Source organism: Drosophila rhopaloa, unplaced genomic scaffold (genome assembly GCF_018152115.1).
Source record: "Drosophila rhopaloa isolate 14029-0021.01 unplaced genomic scaffold, ASM1815211v1 contig_3, whole genome shotgun sequence".
NCBI classification, from domain to species: Eukaryota; Metazoa; Arthropoda; class Insecta; order Diptera; family Drosophilidae; genus Drosophila; species Drosophila rhopaloa.
In genome coordinates, this window is record NW_025335123.1 from 22,695,867 (window position 1) to 22,714,948 (window position 19,082).

At 44.3% G+C, this 19,082-nt stretch overlaps 5 protein-coding genes across 5 annotated transcripts; 4 read left to right on the plus strand and 1 right to left on the minus strand.

Moving 5' to 3' along the window:
* The first annotated feature begins 235 nt into the window (after positions 1-235).
* LOC108045341 (uncharacterized protein CG3556) lies at positions 236-6,309 on the plus strand. Its single transcript, XM_017124636.2, has 6 exons — positions 236-584; positions 1,558-2,990; positions 3,442-3,637; positions 3,717-3,794; positions 3,863-3,945; positions 4,397-6,309. The coding sequence occupies exons 2-6, from the start codon at positions 1,571-1,573 to the stop codon at positions 4,456-4,458; spliced, it is 1,839 nt and encodes a 612-aa protein (XP_016980125.1). The 5' UTR covers positions 236-584; positions 1,558-1,570; the 3' UTR covers positions 4,459-6,309.
* Positions 6,310-6,847: 538 nt separating this feature from the next.
* LOC108045340 (AP-3 complex subunit beta-2) lies at positions 6,848-11,358 on the minus strand. The gene is made up of 4 exons (XM_017124634.2): positions 10,436-11,358; positions 9,548-10,376; positions 8,260-9,492; positions 6,848-8,190 (listed from the first exon to the last, which is right to left on the minus strand). The coding sequence occupies exons 1-4, from the start codon at positions 11,075-11,077 to the stop codon at positions 7,403-7,405; spliced, it is 3,492 nt and encodes a 1,163-aa protein (XP_016980123.1). The 5' UTR covers positions 11,078-11,358; the 3' UTR covers positions 6,848-7,402.
* A 426-nt stretch (positions 11,359-11,784) lies between these two features.
* Positions 11,785-13,325, plus strand: LOC108045346 (transmembrane emp24 domain-containing protein 2). Its single transcript, XM_017124644.2, has 3 exons — positions 11,785-12,033; positions 12,093-12,427; positions 13,021-13,325. Exons 1-3 carry the CDS (start codon positions 11,892-11,894, stop codon positions 13,168-13,170), a joined length of 627 nt encoding a protein of 208 aa, XP_016980133.1. The 5' UTR covers positions 11,785-11,891; the 3' UTR covers positions 13,171-13,325.
* Positions 13,326-13,444: 119 nt separating this feature from the next.
* Positions 13,445-16,245, plus strand: LOC108045344. The gene is made up of 4 exons (XM_017124642.1): positions 13,445-14,014; positions 14,072-14,216; positions 14,335-15,317; positions 15,662-16,245. Exons 1-4 carry the CDS (start codon positions 13,862-13,864, stop codon positions 15,830-15,832), a joined length of 1,452 nt encoding a protein of 483 aa, XP_016980131.1. The 5' UTR covers positions 13,445-13,861; the 3' UTR covers positions 15,833-16,245.
* Positions 16,246-16,739: 494 nt separating this feature from the next.
* On the plus strand, positions 16,740-18,979 carry LOC108045343. The gene is made up of 4 exons (XM_044460979.1): positions 16,740-17,002; positions 17,063-17,207; positions 17,289-18,271; positions 18,598-18,979. The coding sequence occupies exons 1-4, from the start codon at positions 16,763-16,765 to the stop codon at positions 18,766-18,768; spliced, it is 1,539 nt and encodes a 512-aa protein (XP_044316914.1). The 5' UTR covers positions 16,740-16,762; the 3' UTR covers positions 18,769-18,979.
* The last annotated feature ends 103 nt before the right edge of the window (positions 18,980-19,082 follow it).

A 19,082-nucleotide genomic window follows, 5' to 3' on the forward strand; every position in this document is an offset into this window, starting at 1 on the left:
GCGCGCTCATTCGAAATATTCTTAAGATAACGACCCTGTCCTTGCCCCAAAACCGCTGGGAGCGCCATCTAGCGGATGTGAGCAGAAGCTGCAACCAAGTTGGAAACCCAATTTATTGTATACACAAACCCTCAACAGAAAGGTGGCTATCGTTATTTAAACCGCGATTAATATCCTTTTGACCTGTAACATTTTTTAGCACGTTTTACTATTAGTTAAATTGGCAATACTGCAACGAACGGTCTGAGGACATTGAAACATTGAAAATCAAAAAATCGCAGAAAATAGAGAAAGGCGAAAAGTAAACGACCCCCGCCCCGCCCGCAAAAAAACGGAAATTCGCAATATAAAACACCGAAACGGAAACAATAAACAAAGAAATCCTTTAAACCGAAAGGAAGAAACGAAAAAAACCAGGACTTTCAAGTGTGATAAAATCGAACAAAGGAGAAAAGTCGGATTACGAATTACGGACTTTATATATGTATATTTATATATATATAGTTTGTATATAGCTTAATTCAGGGACTGGATTTGCTCGTTATCCTTGGCGGCTTCGTCCTTTGTTGTTATTGAATTATTATGTAAGCTTTTTTTGGAGTGTTGTGTGTGTTGTTCTTGTTGTCGCAATAAACTCTTTATTGTCAAAGGCAATTGAACGGCCCACGCCCCCTTTTCGTCCACCCATCCCCCATCCACCATCCACCATCCGCCCACTTTCCACCCCCACAAAAAAGAAAAACACAAGCGCACACGCAGGACACGAAGGACCTTTGTCTAAAAGAGCCAAGTTGTTGCTGTTGCACTTATTTGATTTGATGACTAAGTGTTGTGTGTGGTTCGGTTTTTTTTTTCGGTTTTCTGTAAAGCAAAGGACAACGGGGCGATATCGATCGCCAGGTTGCCAATTATCGATAAGTCGCATGACGTGTGCGCTGCGAAATTCAGTTCAAGGCAACGCCTCGAGTCCTGTGTCTCCGCTTTGTGCTCATCCTTCGCGCCCCATCCCCCACTTGTCCCACCCCTTTTTCGCTAATTTAATAACAACATCCATGATTGCACTTGCGAAACCGATAATTTGAACCTGTTCTATCGATTTTTTCGATATTATTATTTATTCCGTTGCAAATGGGAACTTAAATGTGTATTTATTGTGGGTTTTTTGTGGTTCTTAAAAGTTAACAAAGGTATTACACATATTTTATTCAACACCAAACTATTACAGCTATTATTTAATTGATTTGTGATTTTTATAAGTTAATAAAGGTACAAAATATTGTTTTCCCATTTTCAATTTATTCTTTGAAAACAAAAGCTTATGAATTCATTTGGTTTGTTATATCGTATAATTATACACTTTAATTGACATAAGGTGGTATAAGGGTATTCAATATTTCGCCGCTGACTAATCAATTTGTATAATCTTTAGCTAATAAGTTTATTTAGTTTGAATTTATGCCCCATATTGCATTTCTTAGAGTTCTGGACATCTCATGTTTGTTTAGTTAACACTTTAAATATGTATTTTCTCCACGTACCTGCTTCTTTTCCTTTCAGAATTCTCTACAGGATGTTGTCGCTGTCGTCGCCGCCGTGGCTGCTGCTCCTCGTCCTTTTCCTCTTCAGCAATGGCTCGGCCACGGTGGTTTCCTTCGCGGAGAATGTGACACTGGCGACGCTACCTTCTTCCTCGCCAGTTTCCGTGAGCTTCAGTCCGGTCTCCTCGGCTGCACCGCCCGTTTCCGTCGACCTGGAGAACCAAACAGCAATTGGTGGCCTGAACGCGAACAACGAAGCCAGCGATGAGCAGACAACTGGCAACAGCAACAGCAACACCAGCAGTCACAGCAGCAACATCAGCCTGCCCAGCGGCAGCAACATCACGAGCAGCAGCAGCAACACCAGCAATCCCAATCCCAACGCGAACTTAAGTTCAGTGTCCACTCTAAGCACAACGACAGCGGGCGTTTCTGGTGGGGATCGGGAACGGGAGCGGGAACGGGATCGGGATCAGCAGGATGCCCTGATCCTGGCCACGCCCACCGCCTTAAACGGCAGCAGTGCGCCCCCCGAACACCAGACAATTGGCCAGGCACCGCCCACAAAAGGGGAGCAGGAGGCGATCCTGCGGGCATTGGACTGGCTGAAGGAGAAGCGGGCCTCGGACTACGGCTGGGGCAACGACACCCATGTGGTCATCCTGGCCAAGGAGCTGTCCGGCGGTCGGGACCCCAACGACAGTGTGGATGCCCATGTGCTGGTCATCCAGGAGCTGGAGGACACGCTGTCGGTGAAGGAGATGGAGATCGAGATACTGGCCATGCTGGACCGCCACCACACGCTGCCGAAGCCCCTCGACCTGGACAAGCTGGCTCGCTATGTCCTGGCCCTGGGATCGCTGTGCAAGGACCCCAAGCATTTCCATGGCCACGACCTGGTGGCCACACTGCAGCACCACGAGCCCGCGCAGGACATCGAATTCGCATTGACCACCCTGTCGGCCTGCAGTTCGGCGGCGCATGTAAGGAAGCGCCAGATCCGTCGGCTCTTAGACATCGCCAGCGGGGTGACGGACCAGAGTGTGGACGCCATTGCCATGGTCATCCTGGCCCTGCGGTGTATCGTCACCGACCACCGCCACCGGCACCTGCAGCACTTCGTGCGACGGCCGGCGCGCGGATTGGCCAGTCTGCAGGACCAGCGGGGCAGCTTCGGTTCCCTGAGGAGCACGGCACTGGCCATGCAGGCGCTGCAGGACCTGGAGTACGATCCCGCAGGACACTGGAATCGCACGGCCGCCTCGCGCTACATATTGAGTCGCCAGCGGGCGGATGGCGGATGGAGCGAAGAGCCGCTGCAGGATGGCCAGGAACCCGACATCGGAGTGGGCCTCACTGCGGACATCATCCTGGCACTCGGTTGGAAGGGATTGGGTGCCGTGCGCGCCCTGCAGTGCGACCATGTGATACGCGAGAGCAGCGATCCCACGGGTGAGTAATCCCAACCAAAAAAGGTTAAATATAGATTGGGGTCACCAATCTCCAGATCACAGTATGTTATACTTCTTCGGATAAGGGAAAATATATAGGAATAGATCAGAGTCACCAATCTGGATCGTTATTTACTCTTAATAGAATGTTATACCTTCTAGTTTTCAGGTCTTTAAGTACAAATATTTTATTTATAATATTATAAAAACAATCTTAAGCATTTGCATAGATTATGTCATTTATGTTTATGTTTATCAGAAGGGGAGATTGGGGTCACCTAAACACCTAGAATGGTTAATTAAAAAGCAAACTTTTATAGTTGTACCTTTCTAAAATCAGGGTTTAATTTCTCTAAATCTATCTATAGAACTCTTCTGTAATTCTGAAATTCTCTTAGAATTTCTTCTATTATTTGATTATATTTTGACTTAAATTATATATTTACCCGCAGAGAACGGAGAACCCAAACTGGCGGTTCCCTTCGGCTTGAGTTCCTCCGCCGAAGAGTCCGATGCGAAGAACATCTCGTACACGTACACACTCTGGGTGGGATCCAATGTGACCGAGGCCTTCTCCTTGTCCCTCGTCTCGCCCAAAAACACTAGCTTTTTTAAGGCCATGACCCAGGCGGCCGAAATGGATCCCAGGTGAGTTGGCATAAATGATCGAAAGTGATCCTTAAATAGGTTTGGAATATCCATGACCCATCTATCTACTGCCTTCCAGATTTATTTTCGAGGCTCGAGAGTGGCCCAATGGCCACTATGTGCACACCCTGTACGGCAAAAAGGAGGAGCCCCGAGGGTGAGTCTCATCCAGAATTTATACTATACCCCCGGATAATAATGGCAAACGTACAATCAAAATTTCAGGTATCACTACTGGCTACTTTATCGATTGCCAGAGCTGCCCGATCCCAACAATACGCCCGGGAATCAGCTTATTGCGCCTGTTGGTAAGTGCGATTTGGATTCATGGTTATAGTGGAACTTCTCTAACTCGATGCAGTATCTTGAAAAATGTAAGGGATATAGTTACTTTCTGATCTAATGGTTTAAGCCCTTACAGAACTTTCAAAACTATTTCCGTCCGGGGGTTACCAAATCCTCCAGAGGTTTGAAACCAATTATAAAGGTGTGATACGATATATTTTTAATGCAAAGGCATCATTTGAAAGAGGTTTTAAACCCATAAGTGCCATAAGTTACATTAGGGAAGATGAAGAAATACTAAGCCACCCTTTTAAAGGTTTATGCTTCGAATGTAAGGGTTTCAAAGCTCCTGCCTAAAGATACTTGATTTATAGTTGGTTTCTCGTTCGTTTATTTTGTGAGTTAAAGGCAAATAAGAGTCAGAGAAGTTCGACTACATCGAACAGGTGATAATCCAGATGGGAACCGTTGCAGGTGTGGACGAGCTAATGGTCGAGGATGGGGAGCACTATCTGTACTGGTACAAGAAGCTCTAAGCACGCGGCCTTAGACGGAGCTGCAGTTTAACCCACTAAGCAAAGTCGATAAACACCCGGTGCTATTGGACTATACCTAGTATATGTATGGCCATATAGTCACGTCTCACACACACACAACACATACGCAACAAGCGATAAGAAAAAAGGCAAACACACTCGCCCAGGAATAGGTGTATGTGCTACAGGTATTCCTGAGTGGGTGCATTGCTCCCTCTATTTATATTGCATATATAACTGCATAATAATGGCGTAATCAAAAAAAAAGAGAAAAGAAAATACAAGGACACCAGGGACAAAAAAAAACAACAAAAACACAAATAAAATCACAAGAGAGTGAAAGATCGGTGAAAGGAGGTAAATGTGGAAGCCCTGATTTCTAACGGATAACTAGGATATAACACCCCAAATAGTTAATTGCTCTAGACCTCACAACTGATCTCGATTCGGAGCACCTCAGGCTAAACTTATGCATAACGATAACTAACGAAGGGAGAGCAATAGCAATGTGAAAACAAAAACAAAAACCAAAATATCGACTTAAATGCACTAACAACTGGCATCGAACGGTTAGCAATCCGTCCGTTTTAGGCCCTCTCAAAAGCTTCGCTTCGCAGCGATAACTATTTCGTTGCTCGTTAAAAGACACCCAAAACTAAGAAAAACCAAATGCTTTATATGTTATTGAAGTGGGGAAGGACAATGGATCTTTCGATCTGGAGGTAGACAAAACGGAGGAGGAGATGGAGGTGGAGAACGAGGCCATCGAGCTAGTCCAAGCGAAGCATGTTATACCAAACACCGTACGTAACAATAAGTGATTGAAAATCATCCTTAGACATACACACATACTGCATAAATCGATATATACATCTTGCATATACATTTAAAGAAAACCAAAAAGAAAAACAGAAAAAAAAACTAGTTTTATATGAAGTTAAGCAAACGAAAAGGCCGTGGCATATTATATAACGATTATACAGGATAGCGACGAGGAGGAGAGAACGATACTACCCCAGGACACTATATACAAACGCTCTATATGCCCGTCAAGAACTATTCACTCCCCATTATTACGTGCATACATATACCCCATGCCATACTACCCAAACTACATACATACATACTGCAAGCATACATATAATACTATCTATCCCCCGAAATGCCTACTCATTATATATCGCCACCCCCATATTTCTTCACTTGTCACTCGGAACTCGGAACTTTCAAGCCGTTGATCTTAAAGCCTAGCCTAACCGAAGAAAACTACAAACTACTAAAACTACTACTTGAGATCTTTAAGTGCAGCAGCGAATCCAAAACTAAACTAAACATTACTAACCTAGCGATCTAAACTAACTCGTTTATATTATAAGCATGAAATTGAGCTTTTTAATTGTGCAGATCCCAAATTAGAACACGAAACACCCACACCTAGACACTGATGGAAAACGGAGAAAGAAGCGTAGGATTTGAGGAATGTGTTATGTATGTTCTTAAACCCAGTATGTCCCCTCTATGAGTACCCATAGAGTTATTTTTGAGGTCCACAACTTTCGAGTGACAGCAACAGCCGGTACATTTGAGCAGTATATTCCGATTCCACACGAACTTTGCAAAATTGGTACTTACTAAATTTTACTTTGTTACGATAACTGTATCTAAAGTAAAAACAAATTAATTAATGATGAAAATAGTTATGGTTTTTTAAAGAAATTAAAGTTTTACCACTATTAGTTCTTTAAAATTGAATTAGTTGATTGAATAAGTTATCTTGCATACATATGAACCCGCTGTTGCTGACTTCTTATATTCTGTTTGGTGAGTGGAGAAAGTAACAAGAACAAGCGTGAATAAACATCAAAATAATTGAAAACTACATAAAAAGCGTTTTTACTTAAGATCTGGGTCCAGACTATAGATAAACCTTTTAGTCTGGATTATTGACAACAGGTAAGTTTATATATTCTCAATTTAAAATGTAAGCTTTATTTCAGCATTTTAATGCGGAGAGTTGGCTCATTTTGTTTTCAGGCAGAGTAACATTTTGGTAGTTTTGTTTTATTATTACGTTAATTCTTTTTAGTTTGCCAGATTTTGCGCTGTATATTGTATGAATATAATATATAATATATAGATTCGATATTCGTTTGTCTTTGCTACGATTTGAAGAAGGCCGCATAGAGCACGAAGGCAACAGATTTACAACATCAAACACTTTACAAACACGTTTCGATTAGTCATGCACACATTACACACACACCTAGCTAACTAGGATGGATTGGATTTGGATTTGGATTGGCAACAATTCGAGTTCATAATTGATCTTGATCGTTTCATCTGGAATTTGTGGTTGCAGTTTGTATATAGGAATAGTAAAAGCGATAGATTCATGATTTATGTATAAAAGAGCGGTGCGTTAAGTAATCCTTGAAGAATTCAAAGTTCAATCTGGAAGCTATAATAATCTCAAGTTGAGTTCATCCATTTAAAAAAAGAAATGGTGACTCTGGGATGCAAAATATCTCAGTGTAAGCGAATAAAAATGTATAGGAAAATATTTAAGTAGTCTCCATTTTGAACAGTAACATTTAGTTAAATATAATTAATAAATAGGCCTTCCTCCATTTTTAACAATGATTAATTAATGAACTTGAATTCTAAATTCCACATTCGAACTATGTTTTCTATCGTTACATTGCACATTTGATTGAATTGCGAGCAAATTTTGCGGTAGTGGAATCTTCAGACAAGTTAAAAGTTCTTGTTAAGGATTACTTTCGTCCCGCTCTTTACTGTATATATTCTAAATATGAATGCTTAGGTTTACGTAGTGAGGCGGCTTTGCTTTGTTCTCCTTTTGAGTAGCGCTGTTTCCGGGGCATTTCCCTCCTCGATTTTGTTCGCTGACATCTGCCATCTCGCCCCTTTTCGTGTCCATCGCTCACATTGCGAAGCTGAGCTGCAGGGCATTCCGCAGTTCGTTGAGCACCATGGATCCGATGACCATCTTTTCGCAGTTGACCAACAGCGTGAGTGACTCCTCCGTTTGCCAGTGCAGAGTGAGGAGGACGAGGCTCTTGGAACTCAGGGTTTGACCGGCAAAACAGTGCAGCTGGCCGCTGGAAGAGCTGTGCGTGTGCGCCACATTGATCGACTCGAAAACCTTTTGCCGCAAGGCGGTCACATCGATCAGATCCCGCCTCAGACCGCGCAACTCGCACTGGTGCTCGTTCATTCCGCGCAACTTGGCTCGCTCCTCGCGGTGACAGCTCTCGCCGATCTGGACGGATCTCACCAGCTCGCCCACCGGCGGCTTCAATTGCAACCGTGAAGTGCCGGCACTGGAGATTAGCTCCAAGTCCACAGCATGCGTGGAGTCGTTGAAATCCACGCCCAGCACTCCGCTGGCCGTTTGTTGCGGCTGGAGGATTGTTATGGGTGCGAACTCATTCAACTGCATGCCTGCCGGCAGAGTAGCGGGTGCCAAATGAATAGACGTGATCTCCTTTTCGCCACGGTTCTGAAACTGCAGCTCAATGGAGCACATGCTCGACGAGAAGAGATGCGGAGATCGGGTGAAACGGTAGGCCAGCTGCAGCCCATGGCCACTGACCTTGTTGAGCAGCTCCTTGTGCTTGAACTCGATGTGCGAGGGACCCACCAGCTCTACCCGATTGCGGGCATGCTGCGGCTGCAGTGGTGCCGCCTGTCCGGCCATTAATGGAGTGCCTGTTAGGGATAAGCGGGAAAAGCATTGTAATAGAGTCATTATTTATATCATTTGCTTGGTGCTCTCACCAGGCGTCAGGAATCCTCCTAGCGAGGGTGTCATCACAGGACCAATGGGCGGAATGTCATCCAGATCGAGCAGCAGATCCAGATTGCTTTTAGAGGGCGGTTGCTCTGATTGCTCTGGCTGCTTCTCCTGCTTCTCTTTCATCTTCTCTAGTTTTGGCTCCCCTGCTGGTGGCTTCTTCTTCTCCGCTTCGTTATCGCTGTTGGAGTCGCTATCGTCACTACTGCTGCCACTGTACGCCGACGAGTCCTCGCTGTCCGAGGTGCCGGAGAAACCATCCGCATTGTTATTATTGTTCGTGGTGGCTTTTGCCGGCGAAGGAGCCACCTGCACTTCGTTACTGCCAGCATCGATGAGCTGCTCCTTGTTCGAGGAAACCTTTGCGGGCTGCTCCTTCTGGTTCTCCTTCTCTGCGCTGCTCCCGCTGCCATCGCTATCGGACTCACTGTCGCTGGAGCTAGAACCACTGCTGCTCCCGGATTCCGAGTACGATGACGACTTATCTTCTGATTCGGAAAGGAAGCCCTTTTCGCCCGCACCCGTGCCCTTTTCCTTGCCTCCGCCGCCGCCGCCGGAAGTCGCCTTGGAAGTTCGCCCTGAGGGCGAATCCTCGCCAGGCAGCTTCTCCTGCATAAAACCAGCTATGTTGCGAACTGATGAGTCCGGCGGAATAACCGGAAAGGCAGGCAGATCCTTATAGCCAGCCGCTGGCATATTCAGATAATGGGACAACGATCCCAACTGGAAGGTGTTGCCATCGCGGTACTTGCTCTCCGGCACCGGAGCCGGTTTGCTGGCCAGAAACACTTGGCGGGCGTGCTGACTGAGCACCGAACTCGACCCGCTGGCCGGGAAGATGATCTGGCGCAGGAAACGGGCGCGATCACGTACATCGTAGTTGGGATCGTAGCGGGCCAGTGTAAAAACATACTGACAGAGTAGCGACGTCTGCTCCGGATTGGTCAAATAGAGCTTAACGCCCAGATTTAAGACCTGCAGCTTGACCACGTCCTGCTCGTCTACAAACGACTTGGCCATTTTGCGCAGCACATCAGGTGCAATCAGTGGCACCTTCTCGTTATACTCTCCTATCAGCCAAATGATAGCCGCGCGAGCTGCCGGTACATTGATGTAATCAATCAGCTTGGCCATCTGGGTGATGATCTCGAAGTGCTCGGCTGCCTTTGTCTGCAGCAGACGCTTAATCACCACCACGCTCTCGGCCACCACGTGCTCTGAAAGGTATAAATAATGAATATGTGAGAGTGTCAAGCAAAATAGTAAACCCACCATCATGATTGGACAGCAGGTGGACCAATCCACTCAAACAGGTCTCGGTGACCTCCTTAATGCTCGACGCACATCGTCCAATGGCCTGAATGGTGGCCGCCACAAACGAACGATCGCTGCTGGAGATGTAGGTTTGGAATTCACGTAGGATAAGCGAAATACTCCCAGCAGAGGCCAAATTGGTGAGAATGTCAAGCTTGAGGAGCTTGAGATGAGTGGGATCGCTGGTCCGGACAAAGAACGACTTGAGATGCGGCTCAAAGATGCCCTTTCGCTTGGTGGACATCGAGGCTATGCAATTGAGGACCACACTCTGGACTTCCTTATGCGAACGTAGGAGTCGTATCAGCGCCTTGGCTATCAGTTGGACCTCATTCTTGGGCGCCACATGGTGATACAGCTGCGCCACGGCCATCACAACGGATGCATTTCGCGATTGGAGCAGTGGTTTCGTTTGCCTCAGCAACAGGCGGTGATCCACATCAATGTGGTAACTATTACTCGGCGAACTGGGCGTCCTACTGCCATTATTATTGTTATTGTTATTAGTTCGGGATTTGTTCTTCTCATCGTCGTCATCGCTACTGTTGTTATCTTCGCTGTGGGAAGAGGAGTGCGAGGACTCGTCGTAGAAACGTTCATTTACCGGCGTTTCGCCCAGACCATCTGCCAGATCCTCTTCATCAGCATTGGGATCCACAAACTGAGTGCGTGCATAGCGGGTCAGCATGTTGATGATTATCACCTGACCCCACTCGTCCACATCCACCAGAAGATTGCACAGCTTGCGATAGTTCTTGTGGATTAAGTCCACGCGTTCCGGGCAGACCTATGGAGATGTATTATTAATGACTGGGGGAATAGCAGATTTTTAAGCAATGAACTCACCTCATCGAAGGCCATTACTGCCGAACCGACCACCAAAGTAGTGCGATCCGAGAGGAGCTTCTCTATGACCATGACCAGTTCATCTTTCTGATCCGCGTCCAAGGAATATAGCTTGGGGATCGCATGGGCTGCCGTCTTCCTCACATAAGGACTCAAATCGGCGGCGCTATCCCTGATGGCCAGCATAACAATGGGCACGATCATGCTGACCCTTATGGAGGATAGCACCCGTAACGCCGAAGCGCGGATCAGTTGATTGGGATCCTTGAGAGCCCGCTGAAATGTGGAAATCGAGAGCAGGGCCAAGTCCTGCTGCTCCTCGGCATATCTCACCAGATAGACATAGACCAACTTCTTGACCTCAATATTCTTGGACACCACATTCTTGACCACCGCCGGGAACAGGTCACTGGCATCCCGACCGCGGGCAATCATCCCGATAATCCTTTTCATGGCCTCCAGCTTAAGTCCATCCTTGTTGCTATCCAACATCTGCTTGAGATCATCATGTTTACGCCCATCGGACTGGAAAAACGCTGCTCCACTTGCAGGATCAGCTCCGAATTCCACGTCCAGCCCCATTTGGGGTCGCTCCACGTAGGTGGACATGGCGAACGGATTGCTGGCCGTATTCTGCTGCATTCTCGACAGGGATCCCCTTGGAATCCGTATGACCAATTGACCACTTGACCTTTTCTCGTTTTTTTTTTTGTGTGGGAGTTGGCAGTTTTGATTGACGCTTCGCCGTGAAACCCTCGATCTGGAACCCTCCTGTGTATATATGCAATATGTAATCCTCGAGAGGATCAGGTGGTCAGCTCGTCCTGCCACGCAGCAGGTGAACTTTTTCGGAGGAACACTACAGGTTTGCCGAAAATTTGGTCAAATTTTGCATTTTTAGCTTTCAGAATTAGTGGTGAGCAACTACCGATAGGCATTTGAAATATACCAACTTAAATTAAATAAGAAAATACTGGAACCCAGGCTCCCATACTTTATGTTAGGTACTATATTATTAATATATGTGTATATAATAAGGTACACACCAAGGTAAGGGGGTGTCTATATAATTTTTGTTTTTCAATTTTTAAGCCCCGCCTCCCTTAATTTCTTGATTTTCCATTATTTGTGGTATTCAATTTATAGATTTTTGTACAACTTTATTTAAAATTTAAGAACACCTTTCACCTTTCTGTCTCATTTCGAAGCAGGGGTATATATTGGTTGGGACCATTTCCCAAAATTTGAATTTGTAAATATTTATCTATTTACATTTGTACAACTTTAGTACATTTGTACAAATAGCCACTTATCAGTGTGACCAATTTGCTTTCCAAATCGGGATTTCAGCAGCACAGCCATCTGGTCTCACCTGGCTCTCGAACAACTCGACAACTACGTGGCTGCTGCTCTATTAAAAGTAACTAAATCCAGGCCATTTAAACCCGAATCAACGATGGAAGCGACGCTCGCCAAGGTGCTGCTTCTTGTAGGCAGTCTGCTGATCCTGTGCCGCTCCAGCCACGCCTTCATCGTCAGCGTGGACGCCCACAACGAAGAGTGTTTCTTCGAGAATGTCGAAGGCGGCACCAAATTCGGTATAAAGTGTGGGATTTAACAGGGGATTTAGCTGACAAACATCATGATCCCTTCACAGGCGTCACCTTCGAGGTGATTGACGGCGGCTTCCTGGACGTGGACATCAAGATCAGCGGCCCCGAGAACCATGTGATGCACGAAAGCGAGAAGGAGTCCTCCGGCAAGTACACCTTTGTGGCACCGGCCAAGGGAACCTACACGGTCTGCTTCAACAACGAGCGGAGCAGCATGACGCCCAAACTGGTCATGTTCTCCATCGACGTGGGCGAGGCACCACAACGTGCCCCCGGAGCTCCCGGCGAGGAGGAGGTGGGCCACACCAAGCTGGAGGATATGATCCGGGAACTCTCGGGCACGCTGACCAGCGTCAAGCACGAGCAGGAGTACATGCATGTGAGTTGAGATGGCAATGGTTTTCGGCCATTATCACCTTCAGATGGAGCTATTAGTTGCCACATGAAGAGGAATGTGACATCGTTTACCTCTTATTAGGAAGTAGAGCCATCTTTTAAGCAAATCCCTAGACCAAATTAGATTGCATTCTGGTTTGTTATATTTCACTAGCTCAGCAACATGATGAAAGGCTTCTAAAGCAAGGGAAATACAACTGCCTACTGGGGTATAAATAGCAATGAGGAATCAGGAGCCACGCATTAGTACTAAATTATTGTCTATATCTAGAAGTCCAATTTCAATTCCAAATACCAGATCTCGTACAAACGGAGTATATTAAATCTTATTAGGCAACTATTTTTATTTGGCGATAAAGAGATATGTATAAGCCATCATTTCAACATATCCCTAGATCATATAACATATCAATGCCCTGATGCTTAATGCATGGAAAATAGTCAAGTCTTTAAAAGCAATGTTTATAAAGTCTTAGGAAAAGTCCATATAAAATATTCTAGTAATTTATATAGATAGTTGCTCAATATTTATCCGCTTTAGTAATTCACCTTTATACAATCTGTCGAATATTTCAGGTGCGGGATAAGATCCATCGCTCGGTGAACGAGAACACCAATTCCCGCGTGGTGCTGTGGTCCACGTTCGAGGCCCTTGTGCTGGTCCTCATGACTACTGGTCAGGTCTATTACCTGAGGCGCTTCTTCGAGGTCAAACGCGTCGTGTAATGCCTATTTCGACCAGAAAACCAGGATGAGAGGAGCGAAGGAGTTGCGCACTGAGCCTGGGGGAAATGTGTGCGCAATGTGTGTTGCAGTCTCAGAATTAATTTAAACGATTAACATCCTTTTGTAATTAAAATAAAATACCTTGTAAAAAGTAACTAGAGGCTGAAAATATTTCAAACTGACTTGTTTTCGGCTCGAGAACATTTGAAAAGAGATTTCTATGGCATCTATTAGAGAAATCATTTACAAAACAAGAGGATATATTTTTAAAAGACCAAAAATTAACACAAATTTCGGAGTTAAATAGGACAGCAAATATTTTCAGACACACATTTAATGGGGGAATGCCACTTTATGAATGTTTCAGTTATATTATAAAAACCATTTATGTTTTATAATAATAAATGTAATTCAACGTGTGCCGTGGAGTATACAAACTTATTAAAAGTAGGAGGGGAAATCTCAGAAAGATAAAAAAAACCAGTTTACAGTATTGAACTAAAAATATATATATATATGTTTTTAGACCCTATAACTACTACTACTCTCGACACAAGCCAGTGGAAATGGAATATAATAAAGTAACAGAAATCGTTTTGCAGCACTGGACCATTCAATTTTTATTAATGCAGAAATTTGGAGTTCGCGAAAATCTACTGAGATCATTGTTCAACTTGTCACAATAATTCGTATGATGGGGGATTATTCGGCTAATTTTCGAGTGAATTTTTCGGAGAGTGATTTTGCGGAGCGGTTATTTGACCAATGTCGCCAAGTGGAAAAACCCAATATTACTTTAGATTTGAATAACTTCAAAAAGTTATCCGAAAAGTTTCCCGCCGAGGTAATTCATTGGTATGCCTCGATAATCCCTGATAATCCATGTAATACCCTATTTCAGTTTCCCATCGATAGCTGCCGGGTGAAGGCGCAACCGGAGGATCGAAGCGAGCGAATCCGGGAGCAGATCGCATCCGCCTATCCGGTGATTCACGAACGCACCCTCATGCTCTACATCTCTTTTCTGGAGCACAAGCTGAAGTTCGGTAGGTGCACCTAAAAGTAGACCATCATATCATAGCAATTATAAACAGTTTCATTTAATTAAAAAATGTAAATCCATCAGTAACCTTACTTACTTATTTGTAACCCCAACCTTTGTAGGCAGCGACCAGGAAAAGAGGATGTACCAGAACATGACTGTGGTGGACTTTGTGCAGCGTCTTCTGGCGAAGCGATGTGTGTGGTTCTTCGGCGGAGGGGATTACTATCACACCATGGATGGAGAAACCGGATTCGATGGCTTCGAGGACGTGGGCACTCCCGCGGAGAAGCACCCTTTGAAACTAACCTCCGTGCTCAGCTACGACGAGATCAAGTTGGCCGCCCTGCTCTACGTCTCCACCCACTCGGAGTTCATCAACAGTGGACGCAGGGAGAATGCCGGCGAGGTGACCCAGAATAAGGACACAATCGAACGCGAGGGCGTGATTATCGGTCTGATTGGAGGCCGATTCGAGCGTCCCTATGTAATGGAGTACCAGGATATTATGATTACCCAGACCCAAAACACCCAAGCCAGGGGATACGGTTCGACGAACACCTCCACTCCATCTGGGGATCTTCGTAGAATTTGGCGAGATTTCTACGGCGAGCCGAAGGATTTTATTTACGAGGAAGTATCGGAAAAAGACGATCGGATTGAAATGGTTCCGGAAGGTTTTTTTGATCACCAAATAATGGGGAAGCGATATGCCATCAGTTTTGATACCCTCCTTATTGAGGCAGATTCGAGGGCCGCCAAGATGGGTAAGCCCGCCTACATCCATGTGGTGGGCATCGGACTGGGTGTTTGGAGGGTATCTCAGCGACAGACGCGGACCTTCTTCGAATCCTTCGAGGATCGATTGCGGGCACTGGGATCACGACTCAGTCACATCGGCGTGGTGCGCTTTTCCTCGTTCCATTCGGCACATGTGGGAGGCCTCTACGATGGAGCCGTCTTTCCCGTGGACGGACATCCCCAAGGGGGTATACGCATCCGCAATTCAAATCGAAATCCCGCCGACAAACTGGCGGAGGACATGTTGCTCGTGGTTACCTATGCCTGGGATGGAAATGCCCTTCCCGGCAACGAATTTTGGTCGGTAAGTGGCACACAAGATTAATTACGTACAAATATAAGGTTGAAAAGTAAGAACACTTGGGTGCAAAAACAAGCAAAGTTCAAATAGTTTCTTTTATGGATTAACTAATACTAATTTGAAACAATCAATAATAATAGATATCAAGTCTAAAGCAGCATGTAAGATCTATTGATTATCATTTTTTATTTTTCAGTTACAAATTCAATGATAATGTTTAAAAATGAATCCTCAAATTTTTCCTCATACAATATCAATGTTTCTTGATTTTAGGTTAAAACATTTTAAGCTGATAAAACCATATAACACTAAATCATATTTGATTGTTAATTGTGTTTTCCCAACAGGGTTCGCTGGCCGGCTCTGGAGATCCGGCAGCCGCCTGCTCCACTCTGATTTCAGAGCTGCAGAATCCCCACATTAATGTGGGGTACATGAGTGGATCCAATCTGCACGTCGCCTCCGAGCACCATGGATTACTCCACGTGGGTGATTACGCCAAGCGTGTGGTATTTTAACTTTAGCTATTTTTTGATATTTTTACACTTTATAATACTCTATTTAAAATCGGCTTTTTACAGATTGCCTTATTAAATGTATAGCTTCGATAACAACTATACTTTAAAGGCTTGTAAAACTTGTTTAAATATTTATCAAGTGTTAATTAAACTACGTAAGCAAGTACTGCATTTTGTGTAAACTAATTAATACAAAAATACTCATATCTTGGGGAGTATTAATTTATATTAAAGTGATGTGTTTATACATGGTTTTACAAATAAGATGGGAAAAAAAAGACACAACAAATTGTTAACTAGACGTAGGAATTAAAAGAGTAAAGTGAATCATTGCAAAATGTGTAGTGCCTATTTCGTCCAAAAAACCAGGATAATAGGAGCAAAGGAGTGTGTGCCCAATGTGTGTTGCAGTCTCAGAATAAATTTAAACGATTAACATCCTTTTGTAATTAAAATAAAATACCTTGTAAAAAGTAACTAGTGGCTGAAAATATTTCAAACTGATTTGTTTTCATCTCGAGAACATTTAAAAAAGAGATTTCTATAGCATCTATTAGAGAAATCATTTACAAAACAGAAGGATATATTTTTAAGACCAAAAATAAAGACAAACTTTGGAGTGAAATAGGATAGCAAATATTTTCAGACACATATTTAATGGGAAAATGCCACTTTATGAATGTTTCAGTTAATTATAAAAACCATTAATGTTTTATAATAATAAAAGTAATCCAACGTGTGCCATGAAGTATACAAACTTATTAAAAAAGAGTTTAAAGATATAATATATATAAAAAAATATATAGGGTCTAACTACTACTACTCTCGACACAAGCCAGTGGAAATGGGATTTAATACAGTCACAGAAATCGCTTTGCAGCACTGCGCAAATCAACGTAAGCTTTTACGTTGCAACGTCTATTTTTATCAATGCAGAAATTTGGAGTTCGTGGAAATCTATTGAGATCATTTTTTCAACTAGTCACAATAAGTCGTATGATGGGGGAAATGTGTACGAAATCCGCCGATTATTGGGCTAATTCTCGAGTGAATTTTTCGGAGAGTGATTTAACCGAGCGGTTATTTGACCAATGTCGCCAAGTGGAAAAACCCAATATTACTTTGGATTTGAATGATTTCAAAAAGTTATCCGAGAAGTTTCCCGCCCCGGTAATACATTGGTATCCCTCGATAATCCCTGATAATCCATGTAATACCCTATTTTTTCAGTTTCCCATCGATAGCTGCCGGGTGAAGGCGCAACCGGCGGATCGAAGCGAGCGAATCCGGGATCAGATCGCATCCGCCTATCCGGTGATTCACGAACGCACCCTCCTGCTCTACATCTCTTTTCTGGAGCACAAGTTAAAGTACGGTAGGTGCACCTAAAAGTAGACCATCATATCACGGCAATTATAAACGGTTTTTCAAAGTTTTGTAACCACAACCTTTGCAGGCAGCGACCAGGAGAAGAGTATGTACCAGAACATGACTGTGGTGGACTTCGTGCAGCGTCTTCTGGCGAAGAGATGTGTGTGGTTCTTCGGCGGAGGGGACTACTATCACACCATGGATGGAGCAATCGGATTCAATGGCTTCGAGGACGTGGGCACTGCCGCGGAGAAGCACCCTCTGCAACTAACCTCCGTCCTCAGCTACGATGAGATCAAGTTGGCCGCCCTGCTCTACGTCTCCACCCACTCGGAGTTCATCAACAGTGGACGCAGGGAGAATGCCGGCGAGGTGACCCAGAATAAGAACACAATCGAACGCGAGGGCGTGATAATCGGTCTGATTGGAGCCCGATTCGAGCGTCCCTATGTAATGGAGTACCAGGATATTATGATTACCCAGACACAAAACACCCAAGCCAGGGGATACGGCTCGACGAACACCTCCACTCCATCTGGGGATCTTCGTAGAATTTGGCGAGAATTCTACGGCGAGCCGAGGGATTTTATTTACGGGGAAGTACCCGAAAAAGACGATCGGTTTGAAAAGGTTCATGATGGGTTTTTCGATCACCAAATGATGCGCAAGCGATATGCCATCAGTTTTGATACCCTTCTTTTGGAGGCGGAGTCGAGGGCCGCCAAGATTGGTAAGCCCGCCTACATCCATGTGGTGGGCATCGGACTGGGTGTTTGGAGGGCATCTAAGCGACAGACGCGGACCTTCTTCGAATCCTTCGAGGATCGATTGCGGGCACTGGGCAAACGACTCGGTCACATCGGCGTGGTGCACTTCTCCTGGTTCCATTCGGCACGAGTGGGAGACCTCTACGATGGAGCCCTCTTTTCCGTGGACGAACATCCCCAAGGAGGCATACGCATCCGCAATTCGAATCGTAATCCCGCCGACAAACTGGCAGAGGACATGTTGCCCGTGGTTACCTATGCCTGGGATGGAAATGCCCTTCCCGGCAACGAATTTTGGTCGGTAAGTGGCACACAAGGTTAAAAAGAACGAATATTTGGGTGCAAAAACAAGCAAAGTTCAAATAGTTTCTTTTATGGATCAACTAATACTATTTTGAAACAAAAAAAATTAGATACCAAGTCTAAAGCAGCATGTAAGATCTTTTAATCAAGTTTTTGCCTATGGAATGAATTACATTTTTTATTTTTCAGTTACAAATTCAATGATAATGTTTAAAAATGAATCCCCAGATGTTTTCTCATACAATATCCATGTTTCTTGAATTTAAAACACTAAAGCTGATAAAACCATATAACACTAAATCATATTTCGTGTTTTCCCAACAGGGTATGCTGGCCGGCTCTGGAGATCCGGCAGCCGCCTGCTCCACTCTGATTTCAGAGCTGCAGAATCCCCACATTAATGTGGGGTACATGAGTGGATCCAATCTGCACATCGCCTCCGAGCACCATGGATTGCTCCACGTGGGTGATTACGCCAAGCGTGTGGTACTTTAACTTTTGATATTTTTTGACATTTTTACACTTTATTATACTCTATTAAAAATCGGCTTTTTACTGATTCTCTTGTTAAATGTATAGCTTCGATTACAAATTAAAGACTTGTAAACCTTTTTTAAATATTTATTAATTGTTATTAACCAAGTACTGCATTTTGTGTGAACTATTTAATAAAAAAATTACTCATATTTTGGGGAGCATAAATTTATATTAAAGTGATGTGTTTATAAATGATTTCAGAAATGAGATGGGAAGAAACAAAGGCATAACAAATTGTTAACTAAACGTAGGAATTAAAAGATTAAAGTGAA